The following is a 16599-nucleotide window of genomic DNA, read 5'->3' as shown; positions in this document are numbered from 1 at the left end:
TGAAACAAGACATATCAACAAACTTCAAATTATAAAGCATAACAAGGCGACGTCGGTATATCTGTGAGTGTTGACTTCCACATCTGGATGTGACGACGTTGTACTGTGCGGGCGATGTTGTCGTAGTTGAGGAACAGCGTCCTTTCCACTCTGAACCTGTCTGAAGCGAGTCCGTGGGGTAACGCTCCCCGGTGTATCCTCACAGATGTGTAGATTTGTGGGGAAATGTCTCTAAAAAATGGGGAAAAGGACATCACATTCACCTGACCCGGGCTACAAGTGTTTGCTTGATAGAACCAGTGATTGAGAGTATGAGCCACATACACAGAGTACATGATATTCAGTAAAGACTTGAAGAAAATGTTAAACCTTATATGTATGGGTCCATTCCGAGCTAGGTGTGTCTGTTTCAGAGCTAGTTCTTGCTTCTGCATCATTCATCATTCACCTGAGGAAGGAGCAAGGATTAGCTCTGAGACGTCGTATAAAGAATAAAAAGAAGTTCTTATCCATAAAACGTGTCATGTATTAATGACGACTGACTGACTGAGTTTGGTTTTACGCCGCTTTAGCAATATTCCAGCAACATCACGGCGGTATTAATGACGAAGAAGGCACTTCAGATGAAGAGATACTATAGCGAAGTCGTAAAATACATCTACACGGACCACATCCATCACCCACAGTGTTGAACTAAACAACGGATTCGACCTGGACAAAGTCCACAGCAAAACCTAAGGAAAGCAATAAACATAAACAGAGAAATATCATTTATGGACACTTGTGATATTTCTCTGAATTTCAAGGAGAGGTTGTTGCACAGCAAACAGCAATAGTATTTTCCAATAATGCTAAAGTTACTGCCAGCTTGTGATACAACACAAACGTGACTGTATTTATCAATATATCCCTCTCATTGTGAGATACCATTAAGAATAATCTTACACCGGATAGACTATTTTCACAAACAAGATATATCTAACTAAAGTTTTGTTTAGAATTGTCTTACATTTAAAGGAGCAGTTGTACGTTAAAGTATATTTGGAGTTAGACAAGGTTGTATTTCAAGACTATTCCTGTTTGATCGGAATATTTGCAGGTACAGATTTTACTGAACTGTTATTATGCTTTGTATCGATGCTGTTGACTATACTGTCTTTGGTTTGCAGAAAATATTGGATATAAAGTTATTAAACATAAATTACCAATTATATCTGTTAATGTATTTTGGTACCGGCATAGCAGAACATACCCATACTGTTCACGCACACCCGGTGTTACCACTGATATTGCGGTGATCCATTTATATATTATTCTTACGACTATTTTGTCTTTTACGCTCAGTGGAATGTGTCGAAGCTGGTTCTTTAAACTATGTCTAGGAGTATATATTTATTTAGACTAATTGAAATTATTGGAGGCCTGGAAAAGATCATCAATGAGGACCAGGAAACACAGAGTGCCGGGAATGCACTTGGTACCAAAATCAAAGCCGTGTATTAAAACACCTTTGTGTTCCCGATAGAGAAATGGAGATCTACGAGTCCATTATCTGCATGGAAGTATCTGTCATGCTGTATGGGCAGAAATGCTCTGCGGTCATGGAATTGCTGCTGTTGTTGTTCGCTTTTGCTGCCATTCCCCTAGCGGAATGAAACAATCCTTGGCAACCGTTGTAACACATACTTCGACCTGGGTTGGTCGCTTCACGTTAGTAACACGTGGCCACTCCCTCTGCTCTTTCTCCGCTGTGCTATAGCCGAAATACTGCATGAAACGGCGTAAAACACAACTCACTTATATACAAACTGGTATAAAATGATGAACGGATGAGGAATATTAATACCCTTTTGAAAGTAAATAGTGGGATGAACAACTGAGATATTTCTACACGAAAACGCCGCATTTGTTGAATAAAACAGTTCTGTATCCATAGAAATATCTCAGTTGTTCTGAATAAAGGCGTAAATGTCTTAACCGAAACGTCACGTTCATGGTAATATAGAAGTTCTGTTTCCATAGTATCATCTCTGTTGAATTGATGAGGAAGTTGGATAACCATAGCTACGCATTCCCATGATGCTTACCTGACTGCTTTATCGTGAAACTTGGCATTGCGCCATTTCTCCACCGCCGAAGGGTCGCGGAAAATGACCAGGTTTCCCCAGTCACCCCGGGGGTTCGCTCGCCACTGCTCACCGCTACGATGTCCTCGTGGTTCCTCAGCTGACCCAATAAACAGTCGTCCATCTCCCACAGATCCTTCAAACTACTCTCACCAACGTCTTTCCACCGGTTCCCGATGAAGCCTACAAAATACAGGACATTACCCCCAGACCGCGCCTCCTCCCGCAACTGTTGCACAGGTCGTACTCCTTGGGGCAGGATGAGCTTCGCCTCACAGCCGTTCTGCAGGTGCGAGAAGTACCCCCGCATGCACCTGTTGTCATAGTCATTCACGTCATCAATGTTCTCTACTTCCTGGTTCAAGAAATCAAGGCACAGCTTGAGAAAGCTGAAGTCATCTCTAAACATTTGTACACTGCTCATCTCAGACATGGTGTCCAGCAACGGTTCATTCATCTTCCCCGTGTGTTTATATACAGGTTTGTGCGTGAGAAGGCACAGCGTGTTGTTCTAATCATATGTAACAAGAAAAATAGCCCGAAGTACCAATAGAAAGTACCGTGCCAGCTGGTGCCACACATTAACCATATCTAGGCAATTAAGTAAACGAGAGAGACGGGGGTTTGAAATACAGTGTGGAGAAATACAGAACTATCCTTACAGAATACTAAAAGTAGCGTCAAATGGGGCCGGTATGACGATCTGTCATAGGGTAACTGAATAAATAGATCAATAGACACATTACCAAATGGATTTGTTGGTTTGACTACATAATGTGATACAACTGGTTACATAAAACTAATGTCACAGACACTGTAGCATTTGAAAGTGTATTGATTTCCATATGGGGTATTAGAACCTGAGAGCAATTGTAATGTAGGTTTTCCTAAAATCACCATTTGGGTTTATCGGCAGTTTCATAGACTCACTACCTTCTTACAGAGCGTCTTGCATCATCATGCAGTATGTGCCAGATCAAGGAGACCTTGGAGGTCAGGAGATTGAGGTCAACTTAAAGTGTCTTTCATCATACGATCTGGAGATGATGAAATCAGGCACACTTCTAGACCTGGTAGTTCCCATGTACATTCTGGCTATGTGCGTACCACTGATAGGTGGTTTACAATGTGCAAACACAGTGTGCGATAGTGTCAGGGGGATTGTTGCTATAACGGTTGGGCAAGCCCTCAATACTATCTAAATATGTACTCTTCGAAGAAAAAAAGAAACGTAGGACATAGGAACAATTTGAACTTTTGGAAAATATTTGACACAAACAAATCCATGCTGAATCCCAACATGTGGAAGCATGGTTGCCGACGATAAAACATTTACAAAAAGAAACGTTGACCGAAAACGTAACGTTACACTCACATTTGTAGTGAATCACTAAAACGCACCCTACATGAAATGCACGGACATCATGAAATTGTGTATCACCTCGAGCTGAAGCCTACGACTGTAAGCCACATCAACGGTACTCCACATGCATTGATTTAAGCCACTATAGATAAAAGCCACTATGAAAAGACTGCCAAGACTGACAGAAGATCAACGACACAACGTCATCGGCCATTTACAGGGACTGGCATCGCAGCATGAGGTGGCAAGATACTTCGGCGTGTCCAGACAGACCATCTCAAACCTATGGACCCCATACAACAAAAACTGGGAGTGTTAATGACAGACACAGGCCAGGTCGACCTAGAGTTACCACCGCCGCCTAGGATCGGAACATCCGGTTGAGACATCTTCGTTCACGCACCACGACCGCATCATCCACAACAACCCATATCCCTGGACTGCGCTGAATCACCGACCAGACATTGCGCAATCGGCTACGGGAAGCAGGGCATTTTGCCAGAAGATGTAACGTCTTGACAAAACGTCACCGGGCTGAACCTCTACAATGGTGCAGACAACGAGTGAGATGGAGGACAATTTTGTCTCGGTTTCTTCTCAGAAGTGCGGATGGACGTTCACGTGCATACAGACGGCGGAACGAACGTTACGCCGATAACTTGCAGTACGGCAGGTCAATAGATTTGGTTGTGAAAGTGTAGTGGTGTGAGCAGGTATCCATCATAATGGCCGGACAGCTCTTGTGCACGTGGCAGGTGCATTGAATGGCGTTCGCTATAGAGACGAGATTTTGCAACGTCACGTCGTTCCCTTCATCAACGTCAACGGTGGATCTTTCCAGCATGAGGGGCGGTGGGGTAGCCTAGTGGCTAAAGCGTTCGCTCGTCACGCCGAAGGCCCGGGTTCGATTCCCCACATGGGTACAATTTGTGAAGTCCATTTCTGGTGTCCCCCGCCGTGATATTGCTGGAATATTGCTAAAAACGGCGTAAAACCATACTCAGTCAGTCAGTCAGTCTTTCCAGCATGACAACGCTCGTGTTTGCCAGGACTTCCGCCAGCAAAACAACGTTCATCTGTTACCATGGCCATTTTGATCACCCGATTTGTCCCCCATTGAACATCTATGGGATACTCTTGATCGACGCTTGCGCCATCGTAATCCGGCATCTCCTGTCTTCTATGGGCCGCTGCTGCCAAGCTGTTATCGATGCTCATGGTGGTCATACCAGATACTGACATTTTACTCTGACCAAGTGGCTTTAATAGCCCCCTGTGGTTTTACCAAACACTTTCTGGATAATCATGTTTTGGAAATTTGTAAAGAGATGATGTTACTCTAATTGAGCAATGATGTCATGTTTGAATCAGTTATATGCTCTCAGTAAATATACTCCAAAACAACATGTCAAGTTTCTTTTTTGGAAGAGTATATAAAGCTCTGCAACATATCGGGCTTACACGAAACAATTGCCTCGCAAAGCGCCTGGTAGGAGGAAAGCAAGACGTGTGGTGGAAGTGTGATGGAGTTCCACACGTTGACCACGTGGGTGTCCCCCCGTCCCTCCCGTAAAGAGGTACAACCCAATCACGTGACGTAAGGGATTCAGGTGGCCAGGCTTGACGACTTGGTTCACTGAGTTCCATCGTATCCCAATTGCTTGGATTGACGCTCATGATATCAATCACTGGATTTGTCAGGTCCCGATGCGATTATTTACAGACCAACTCGATATACCTTGAATATTGCGGCGTTTAACAACAAACAAAACAATAAACAAACAAACAAACAAATGTAAGTGTGGACGTATTCTCCGTTGATCTGCGTGTGCTTCTTGGGAGGGGGTAGGTTGGCTAGCTGAGGGTTTTGAAGCGTTCGGTGGTCCTCCTAGGGAACGGGTTCGATTTTCAACATGTGTCAATACTTAAACGTCCAAATGTTGGGCCTCCGTCGGTTGTGATGCAATAGTGATAAAATACTCGACCTACGGCAATCTATGAATGGAAAGGACGTGTGAAGGTGTTGCGTTTCGTCATCTACGGAGGAACAGCGGAGGGCGAGCTCACACGCCGAGGTCGCGTGTAATGGTCTACTGACCTACTGTCCTTCGTGCTGTCACGATCAGGCATATGTGTAACAGTATAACGGAATATTGTACATGACGCTAGTATTAGTCTAGGAATGAATACTTACTGGAGTTTAATACTAAATTGTGTGGCAGGACAAAATGTAATGCATGAAGTTATGTAATGGTTTGTTTGGATTTGAAGCCACGCATAAGTTTTAGTTGAATGTTTACGAAATACAAACACAACAGATTGGAAGACATACCACTCAATAACTGCTTAGGATTAAGTTTTGATATTGTATAATAAACATCAGGCAACTTCTCAGACGAAAACAGTATCTTGTTCATACTTGTGTGTTTATTGCACTATATTAGACCACACTGACCACGTGATACATATCACATGTGCTATATACATGTTATATACAACTGTTCATGATACACATCAATACACAAAACTGGCTATATACAAGCTATATACACGACAACATACAACACATACATTGTACACGTCACGTTGCCAATAACAACTTATCATTAACAAACAGACACTCATCACGATATCAACAACAATCTCAATATCGATGGTTCATGACCGGACATTGAAACATAATCAATAACATACGACAAAGACTTAAATATATTATGATTCAAATGACTAGATGGATAAATTGCACTTCTTCGCGTGTTTCACGCGTGACTTATGTCCATTTCAACATGGCTGTCCTGATCAACATTTCTCCGCCATGACATGAACCTTGACTCGTTCCCAACAACGCATGCGCAGTCAAACTCAACAATATATTGTCTGCACTATTGTCCACAACCACAATGTCGGTTTTATCAAGATGGTTTAGCTTGACTTGAACATATCACACAAAAGTCTCTCGATGGGAATGCTGCCGATCGTTCGGCGGAAGAATATTTCCTCGATTGTTCTGGAACTAATTGTTCTCAGCGCCGGAAGGAGAAGAAGCAGCTTTCCGAACCTCATCTTACTGGCGGGATGCTGCGTGAAGGTGTATTCGCTCAGCATGAGTGTGGCCTGGTCCTGTAGTGTCTCCACCTGGAGGGAATCTCGCAAACCACGGGTCTCTGGAACAGGAAACACGTGTGGTCAGTTTGTTGCAAGTATCAAGATGGATGGTTGGTTGAGTTTTGGATTTATAAACAAATATATAATTACTCCGGGAGTCTTGGTAAAAATATATGCTATGCATTTGTCCAATGGTATGTATTCAAGACTGAATATGATTTTACACAGCATTTTTGGCAACATTCCCGCAATATCAGGGACGGGATAACCAGAATGGAATTCATACATTGTACCCATGTCCTGAATCGCTACCTGTCTTCAGCTTTTATGAGCTGTGATATATAATTATGTGAATTTCATTTATTTATATGCTATCACAGACATAAGATAGTATTTCAAATGGTAAAATATGGTATGGATGATTTGTGCAAGGATAAAAACTACTCACCACTCTTAAAAAGGACGATTGCTTTAAGACAGGCATATTCTGTAGCATCTACTCGGAGGTTGTTAAATCTCGCGATGACGTCCTGTAACAGCCGAATCTGCGTGTACACTGTCGACGACTTGTCCGACGTCTGAGTCTCCGTCGTCATGCCACCAGCAGACAGGAGAGAGGCTGAAAACAAGATCAAGAAACTTGATAATCTATAATTTCTCTCAGCCAATAACATAATATTTTATTGGTTCATCGGATTGTAGCAAATGTGACTTTTTACGAATACTTTTCGTTCGAGCGCTTGGAAAATAACAACGTATCCGGAGAATTAGTTCAGACTTGATCGCGGGATTAAATGAAACTGCACATTTACTGGTCATACAATATTAAATAGAGGAGCAATATTTTCTTTAAATTTGAAAAGATACAAGACCCCTTCAAATATCTGCCAAAAGCAGTCCATTGAACGATTCCGAATATAAAATACATGTAATTCTGTATAACTGTCAAATAATACTGACAACATTGTTTTGCCAGGGGCGTAGCTACCATTATTAAAAGAGCCCGGGCTCACACATGATATTTGCTATTATAGTTGGGCAAGCTCTCAATACTATGTAAATTATAAAGCTTAGCAACCTATTGGGCTTACACGAGAAAAATGGCTTGCTACGCGCCTGTTTGCGAAACAATGAGCTTATCCTTCAGAAGAAGTATTTGTTGTATATACCTGCATCTATAGGCAAAGCCCACTGAGCTGCACTGAGAACGAACAGTTCATTCCATGACTCCTCCAGTAAGATGGCCTGATCCCGGAACGGAAGGTGCAGGAATGATGGGATATTTCGCGCCCACTTCACAGACATAAACAAGAGACGAGCCGCAGTTTCGTAAGTATTCTCGGCAGCCGCATTAACGTACGCTCCGTGATCAGCGTTTGTTTGAAGAAGATGGAGATGGGTGGGGAACTGTGGAGGAGGGGGAGGGGCGGCGCCCCCGGGGGTAGAGGTCTTCATGCTGTAGGGGGCGTGGAAAGAGGAGTTTGATGATGTAGATGAGTTTGGCGTTACCATGGAGACAGAGGGCATGGATGTATCAGATGAACGGTTGGATGATGGCGAATCTGAAATAAATACACGTCGTTGAAGAGCATGTATAATTCTATGTATGTGACTTTTGAAGTCGAAGAAGATAAAATAATATTTAAAGCAGCAATTTTTTGATATTCGTATATGACATTCAGGGTATCCTTTATGAAATTACCGCTCTATCGTGTGCCTTATTTGGCATACCTAGGTGTGGATACCAAAGCGTTATATTTGGATTCACCATTACGTTCTACAGATTTAAATAGAGGAATGAAGCAAAGAGCAATATCATTATCATAGTTACTGTTTTATTACCTTTCATACTGTCATCAGAACTTGACTTATTGGGACTGGGTGACCTCCCTTTGCTTATCGCTGGTGACGGTGTGTCCTTCACCTTCGATGACGTTTTCTTGACGTCATCGTCGCTCTCTGCGTGACTACTGTTACTGCTGCTGATGCTCTCGTTCATGGATGGCATTGGAGGAATGTGTGAAGGAATCCCATTGGCTAGTCCGGCCATGTGCACCATGTTGCTTGGCAGTGTAGGTGGCGTCAGGCCAGCGCCAGCCAATAGACTGTTCCGTCTCTGCTGTTCTGCCATCTGGAGATGAAGCTGGGAGAATGCTGGGTAACCATACTCAGGTGCCATAGCAACGGGAGAGCTGTATTGGGGATACTGGGGGTACTCAAATCTGTAAACAATCAATTCGACAGTTAATACACATCAATCCTTCCTATTTAGAAGTAGTAATTTATAAACGAATGCGGCAATATAGGTAAATGATGGACTAAGCTGACACGTATAAATTACGAACAACCGAAAGAGGCTCAGGTAAGGGATTCTTCTTGTCATGCCGAGTTCGATTTTCAACATGATGTCATGGTGTCCTTCTCAGCGATGTACAGCAGTGACAATTAACAATCACTAACAGATTTGTACAGTCTTCAGATGAGTGAGTCAGTTACCTGCTGCGGTCCATGAAGTCAGTTAGCGGGGCGTAAGCTTGCTTCTCGTCTAATCTGATATTGTCGGGGCTGTCTCTCTTGTACTGATAGCATCGGGGGGCGCGTTCGTGCTGGACAGCTGGAACATAGCGACAATAAGATAACAATACCACAATACAGCTGTGGACACAACTCCATACATGTCATTGATCTCATAAATTCCATAATTACGTACAAAAAAATAATTAAAAATTTCTTGCGTTTTAACTCGATGTCTTCGCTTTGTGTATTTGCATTTCTTCCCTGATGGTTGGGCACGTGAAAAATGATAGGGCAGGAATATAAGCTGGTTCTAATCTGGTTTTCTGGAGCTACCGCTGATCAATACCAGCCGCAGCCTGTTTAACCGATTAATTATTTATATTCTCATAGACTGTCTTGTTGGTTTTGATTGAGTCTAATTGACTTACAAATGAAATGCAAATGTTCAATATATCAGGTAGCCTAGGAGTTGAAGCAAAAGTTGGAGTGGCCTTTAAGGCGGCTCTGATTTCATACGTTCTTGCGCTATAGTCAGGAAGCTGGCAAGAGAATCAATAGGTTCTTTACAAAACTTGGATCGGGTAGAGAGCGCGGAGTGAGATGAATTGAAAGCAAACAAGGCACGCTGTCATGTTCCCAGCTCCCAACGACAGGAATGGCGGTCATATGAACGCTGCTCCATGCCTCGATGCAAACATTTCTCTCAGATAAATATCAAACCACCTCTTCATATAATAAACAGCCAAAGGTAATTGACGACGATAATATTCAATAAAATTGAATCATAGTCATTGACGGCCCTTGAAGTTCTCACATAGTTCGTTTCGCTTGCCCCAATCTCTAATTTTCGATATCTGACGGAAGTCACGTGTTGTAAACGCGGTGACAGGAGACTACTCCAAGTATCGTTAGTGAGCGCCGCCTTTGAATCGGAGTAACGTTCCGGATTGATCGACGGGCCGGGAGGAAAAGAGGGCGGGGAGGGGAACTCTTGAGTCCTGCGGCATTTGCCTCTTAACGCCGAGTGTTTGTCTCTCAATTATCCGTATTGCCGGTACACGCGACTCCTTTGAATGTGACCGTCTGCAGGTGCGACTCTAAGCCTGAAGAAGGCTACCGTTATAATATCATCCCTACGCAGTTTAGATGCACAAAGGGAGGTAACTTTAGACGCTAAGTGAATCGACTGAGTTTACCTGTGGGTTGAGGGAAAGTGGTTATGATGCATTAATCTGTCTGGTAAATACAAACGCGTGTAAGTCTCGCACCGGGCGAGAGCAGAACGTGGATGCGCGCGCATGGAAGTGTCATATGATTACTGAGTTAAGCGATGAGTTTTGAGACAGGCATAAGCTCCTGACAGATGTACTTCAGGCAACAAAGGGAATTACTGGCTTATTCACTTAATCATATTTCCATCATACTTAGAATCAACCAACCGCCGTCTGGAAATTATTCCTAGGTCATGGATGCGAGGTCAATAGTCTAATGATGTTTATTCTGTTTTGAATATAATTATTTGTTTGAATTTCTAATTCATCCACAGACGATAATCGTATAGTGAGAACGAACAGCTATTTGACGTGACTTCACGGAGATCCCGCGAGAGTGTCAAGTCACGTGCAAGATCGAATGGCTCGTGCAAGAGAAATCGGAAACCGGGACCCCTGAGAATGATCAGGTGATAATACCGGGGAACTTCATCAAAACTGATACAAAATCGAAAACCAGAACTTGCATTCATATCCGAGAAATAAAACCAGATGTTTGCATTCCAATTCGTGGTTTTGACCCCCCCAAACATGATTACTGAACTTTGTGACTGAAACCAATCCTCTGTGTGTTCGGCGGCTCAGAAAGACGGACGTGACAATTGTTTAATTGGGATAATGGCTCTCTTAGTTAGATGAACAAACAGCGTGGAAGTGATTGTTGAAACACAACCATCGATATATTGAACGACGGGCTATTTCTTTGAGATATTGCTATCTCGAGTATCTCTGAACGTCCCGACCGCACGCTCCTCATCGACACATCACATCTCACGCTGTATCGCCACAATACATGGAGGTAACAGTATGTCGTAACATTTGAGTTCAGACCTTCTGGTGATGTGTACATGCACGGTATATAAATACATACATACATACATACATACATACATACATACATACATACATACATACATACATACATACACGCACGCACGCACGCACGCACGCACGCACGCACACGCACGCACATACTGCTGCAAACACATATGAAATAAACACCGATTACTTTAACTATTATTGCCCGTGTTTCATACAAAAGCCAGTATTGTGATTTGCCACTCCGGAAGATTAGGATTTAAACAGGTAGCTTTCTGTTTTACGGGCTTTCAAGTTTGAACGGTGATGATTTTGCTTGTTAAGTTCGAACCCACAGATAATCACACATAATCCTATAGCCTATAAGCCATCCAAGAAGATGCGAGCATGTGATAATATATTATAAACCAGACGCTTTCGCCCCCCCCCCCTTTTTCTAAAGACGTCTAAAAAGAAATTTTCCTCGTTAATTCTAAACAGTGAGAAACCAGAATAGGGTTGTTGAATGGGCTGTTGATGTTTTCGCAGAGGTCAACATAATATAAAACAAGTATTTCTCCTAAAAAATCACTTTAATCATTTCAATAATATTTAATGTTGAATTCTCAAAATTACTTACCATCCCTGTTCATCTTGACCTCCAAGCACTTCTTGAAGCGGCATGCTTGACACTGGTTCCTGCGAGCGACGTCTACGATGCAGTTGCCATTTTCTTTGCAGACGTAGTCGAGGTTCCTGCGGATGCTGCGTTTGAAGAAACCACGGCAACCGTCGCAACTTTGTACTCCATAGTGTTTGCCAGAGGCCTTGTCACCACACACAAGACACAGGGCGTCGGGCTTCTTCATGCTGAGGCTACTGCTGTCCACTGTGTGAAAAGCGATATATGTTGACTATTGTACATATATTTGATTGAATGTGATCTTCGACTGTATAACATACACTGATGCATATGTCATGAAAAAAGGAAAGAAAATTCTATTATGCATACTAATTATACTACCTGCATATGCAGGTATGATAATTAATCGTCAATATTTAGACTGGACTCCTTTCTTCCTTACTTGTCCAAGATCAAATTAACCAATCCCCGTTCCCCACCTCCACAAACACACACACGCACACCCAGATATACACACGCATAAATACATACACATAGTCAATACTTGCGTCCATATTGATAATAGCATCAAGATCAGGACAGAACCTATAATTTGAAAAAAAATATTTTTACCAAGCCGATCCAAGTTACAGCTTTCACTTCCACCTGTCACCCCTCAGACTGACCCGAGCAGGTCTCAACCATCCACAAATGTTTCGCCTTAATCTCCCTGGGTAGCAGAACCCTGAACAATACCCTTAACGTGCTGTAATCTCGCTATCCTTAGGTAACATTGCGTTCAATTGAGGGCTGATGACTTACATTGTTATAATAAACTGAACCAGTTATTTCTTTTCGTGCGGTGCCGTAACTGATTACTACAATACAATGTAGAGAAGCCAGACCGGGCGGTATTTAGCGTTATCTCATTACGGTTTAAGCTACGCCAGTTGATTAGCATTCATATTTTCAATATATATATGCAGTAATCTTTGACAACGTGATCCTTTGGTTTTTTGAGAATTGGTCTCATGTGGTTGTAAATACCAATTAATATATTAAGCCTTAATCTTGACTACCTGCTTTGTAACACTCTCGCATTCTTATCAGAATTGTTATTTTGAAATTTCGATGTGTGTATTTTGATACATGTATTCATACACACAGAACAATTTTGTGTGAGGATAACTGTACAAAATATAACAATACTCGCCGGATACTCATGGCTACGTTCGTAAAAGTTTGGCTATCTTTATGATTAAATTACCAAAGGACTTCAGTGCAATGTATTTTATAATATTTAAAGACAACTTAACTATGTTTCACATTTCAATAAATTGAAAAGTGCAGACAAAATCAGGATTCTTATACGAATGTTAAATGTTTTAACGGCTCCAAAAATAAATTCAAAACGTATTATTAATGGGTTTCTATTATCATCATCGCCCTGTCACGTGACTATACATTTCCTGAAATCTTAAAAAAATTATACAACTAATTTCAAAGGTAGATGGGTGGTCTCAAAGAAATATTCCATGGACCTAGTCCACAGTTATTATGCAGTTAAATCATAGTGTAACGTTTCGCTGAAACGCTAGCCATTTGCAATGTGAATGGACAGTTCGTTAAGTAAAAAGCCACCTCATTGATATAACAATATAGAGGATTAAACTTATCACGCCAGGTATCATACGTACTTGATAGTCACACCTGCACTTACAACATCAAAGACAACGCCGATGTGTTTTTTACCTGAACGTAAGGTGAACGATACCTAAATGAAGTAGGTAGCTGTATTATACATACACCCGCGTTAAGCCCCCTCGCGTCTTGGGGATATGATGATCTAATCCCGCGGCAATTTACTCAAACAACACAGGTTGCATCCAAAGACTGTTTGATGGAGAGAGTCACTTTCGCTGCTCGACTGATCGTCAGCTTACATTTCAATTAAGGTTTCGGGGCAGGCTATTGTTTCTCAAGTGCACGTGTGTTTTTCTTAATTCGGTTTGTTAATTCGTCGAGCTTATCAACCCCGACCGGGAAAGGGGCGAGAGTGTTTTATTAACTCAGCGTTTAGAGAAGCGATTAATCCATTGTTTTAATGATTTTAGTTTCAGGTGTGATTGTAAACACACATGTGCTGATGTTGTTGTACGAGGCGTTACCTGGTTTTAACAGGTTTACAGGCAGTTAATTATGTTTCAGGTCTACAGAAGCTGTTCCGCAAAACTTTTAGGTATATTTCACGGCTCTTGTTAAACATTTTAAAGAACAGTGTTATACAAAATATATACCGTATATATTTCATAGCTCTTTTTTATCATTTTATATTTACCAAATTTATACCGTATATATTTCATAGCTCTTTTTTTATCATTTTATATTTGCAAAATATATACCGTATATATTTCATAGCTCTTTTTTTATCATTTTATATTTACAAAATATATACCGTATATATTTCATAGCTCTTTTTTATCATTTTATATTTACAAAATATATACCGCATGTATAAGTCTTGCAAAATTGACATTTAGAAGGGATACCCATAAATTCTTACTTACAAATAGCCCACCTCCCTTCAAATATATATCGTCTACATTTGTAGAGATAAATTAAACATTTGTAGAGATAGATTTAAGATATACACCACTGGGATGTCTAAGAATATCCAATAGTTAGGATCGGAGAAACATTTCAGACTACATGGGTGTGAAACGTTGACGCCAGAGATTAATCAGTGTCGTTTACTGGACGAAACATATTCACTTGGCGTGAAGTAAAAGCAGTAGATATTTGGATATACATGTATCCGGGAAACTCACTGATGACACCAGGTGTTGGCGAATAGGGTAAGTAAATTCTGACTAAAAAGACTCTAAGTTTTCAATCACTTAGTGACATCATTTTTTAAAGATTTAAGTATTCATGACAGTGCACAATAAATATTAATTTTAGAAATTGCATTTTGAAAAATTATTATGTCTTAAACGAAATCAAATTAACGAAATATATACTTATTTATCAAATTTCATGTTTGAATTAAACTGGAAAAATATCTGCAAACATTGGCTGTACAGTATTGCGGGGAAAATATTATTGAATTAAATTAATTCAATGGAAATTGATAGACTTCCCATCAGAACCTTCCAAAGTAATATATTTAAAGCTGGCATTTACCCATACTTCATATATGAATGATTTAAGTTTACTTAAAGAGATGCTAGTTTAAACGCAAACACAAAACTGTTATTATTTTAAAAAAAATATTTTTTCTAAATAACTAGTATTTTTCATTTCGATCACATAAACGTTTTTGGTTCAAATAGACCAGGTGTTTAGTAATATGCATTAATTTAAAAAAAAATATTAGTTGATACTTTCTAATAAATAAAATTGAAATATAAAAGTAAGATGTGTTTGCAGATGCAGTTTGTATACATTAACTAAACGAATTATGCAATCATTTCGCAAACGAATTAAATTAATTTTTTTTTTGAAACCTTAAGCATCCTTGATATTAATTTTTCAAAGAATATATTAATAAACTTACCTAAACTCTCCGTACCAACAATTGCACTCATTGCTCAACTTCTCAATTGGTTGAAAAAACGACGGACAGATTCCGAGCGGATTGTATTTCAGTTTGAATATATCTTTGATCCCAATGGTAATGTCTTGTCAAGACGCTGACGTTCCAGCCTGGGTTAAGAATGACTGATCATCGCTTCAGCCCACCCTTATACCACCAACTCCTGGGAATTTGCAGATGGGGACGACAAAGAAATGGAGCGATCCGATTGGTCGACACGCCCCCAGCAAAGCGGTTTCATTCAGGACCAATTTACGTTCTTCGCCGTACCACCGGTGTCCAATTGAGGTTCTGTTGGTTTAATGCGCAATACCCCGTGACCAAACATCTAGAATGCTCAGTTCACTAACAATAGCACCCTGATTGAAAAAGCTGGCCTCGCTTGATCGGCAAGCGAACAATACAATCGGGTATTCGCCGCTATTTTGTGGTCATCAACTCCAAAGCGGGCTTTCAGCTTTTACCCTGTTGTACATTTAACGCTGATCTTTGTACGGGGATAATGCACAAAAAATATTGCTCTACGGGGTGTTCATTACGGGCCAGAAACGCTTACAGGCGTTAAGGGGTGGGCTTACCGTGCACAAGCGTCAACAAAGTTTTAGAACATGTCCAAATATTTCATGTCTAATTATTTTGAATTTGAGGGTATACTATGGAAGGTGATTCTAAACAAATCTATTTAATGCCATTGTGTTTTCCTAAAGCGCAGTCATTGTAATGTGTATTTGGAAAGAGATGTTTTGTCAGTTTTATGCATTTTATAAGGGCAGGCTGTATTAGCGTTTCGAGTTAGACATCTTCGCTTAGTGTACGTATAAAGAATATTTCATATAAACAATGATAATATAAGGTGAAAAGCACGGCTATATTTAAATGGAATTGACACATAAAATGAACAGGACAAATCTTGCATTTGCACTGAAGGAAAATATGCAGTATAGAGACTACATGTACATTTTATTCATCTGATATTAATTAACTCATACTAGCGTCTTTTACATCATTAAAGTCTTTGATATATCACACATAAAATTCATAACTGTTAAATAGACAAAGTACCTTCTACTGAATTATATACCTGAGCAAAATATGAAAATGATGAGCGCTCATCTGTTTTCTGTCTAGATGTATACATAGAACATCTATAATCTTATACTCCTTTTAGAGTGTATACATTCTATCGTATAAATTCATTATGT

General features: G+C 40.6%; 2 protein-coding genes across 2 annotated transcripts; both read right to left on the bottom strand.

Annotated features, from left to right (window-relative positions):
• Nucleotides 1–155: 155 nt before the first annotated feature.
• On the bottom strand, nucleotides 156–2543 carry LOC124255976. Its single transcript, XM_046689926.1, has 2 exons — nucleotides 2088–2543; nucleotides 156–231 (listed from the first exon to the last, which is right to left on the bottom strand). Exons 1-2 carry the CDS (start codon nucleotides 2533–2535, stop codon nucleotides 200–202), a joined length of 480 nt encoding a protein of 159 aa, XP_046545882.1. The 5' UTR covers nucleotides 2536–2543; the 3' UTR covers nucleotides 156–199.
• A 3783-nt stretch (nucleotides 2544–6326) lies between these two features.
• LOC124255966 (nuclear receptor subfamily 2 group E member 1-like) lies at nucleotides 6327–12049 on the bottom strand. Its single transcript, XM_046689913.1, has 6 exons — nucleotides 11821–12049; nucleotides 9091–9208; nucleotides 8437–8816; nucleotides 7764–8156; nucleotides 7043–7213; nucleotides 6327–6653 (listed from the first exon to the last, which is right to left on the bottom strand). The coding sequence occupies exons 1-6, from the start codon at nucleotides 12047–12049 to the stop codon at nucleotides 6412–6414; spliced, it is 1533 nt and encodes a 510-aa protein (XP_046545869.1). The 3' UTR covers nucleotides 6327–6411.
• Between the last annotated feature and the right edge of the window lie 4550 nt (nucleotides 12050–16599).

This window comes from Haliotis rubra, unplaced genomic scaffold (genome assembly GCF_003918875.1).
Source record: "Haliotis rubra isolate DU_JTF1 unplaced genomic scaffold, ASM391887v1 Scf614, whole genome shotgun sequence".
Classification (NCBI taxonomy): Eukaryota; Metazoa; Mollusca; class Gastropoda; order Lepetellida; family Haliotidae; genus Haliotis; species Haliotis rubra.
This window is presented reverse-complemented; position numbering and strand designations above follow the sequence as displayed.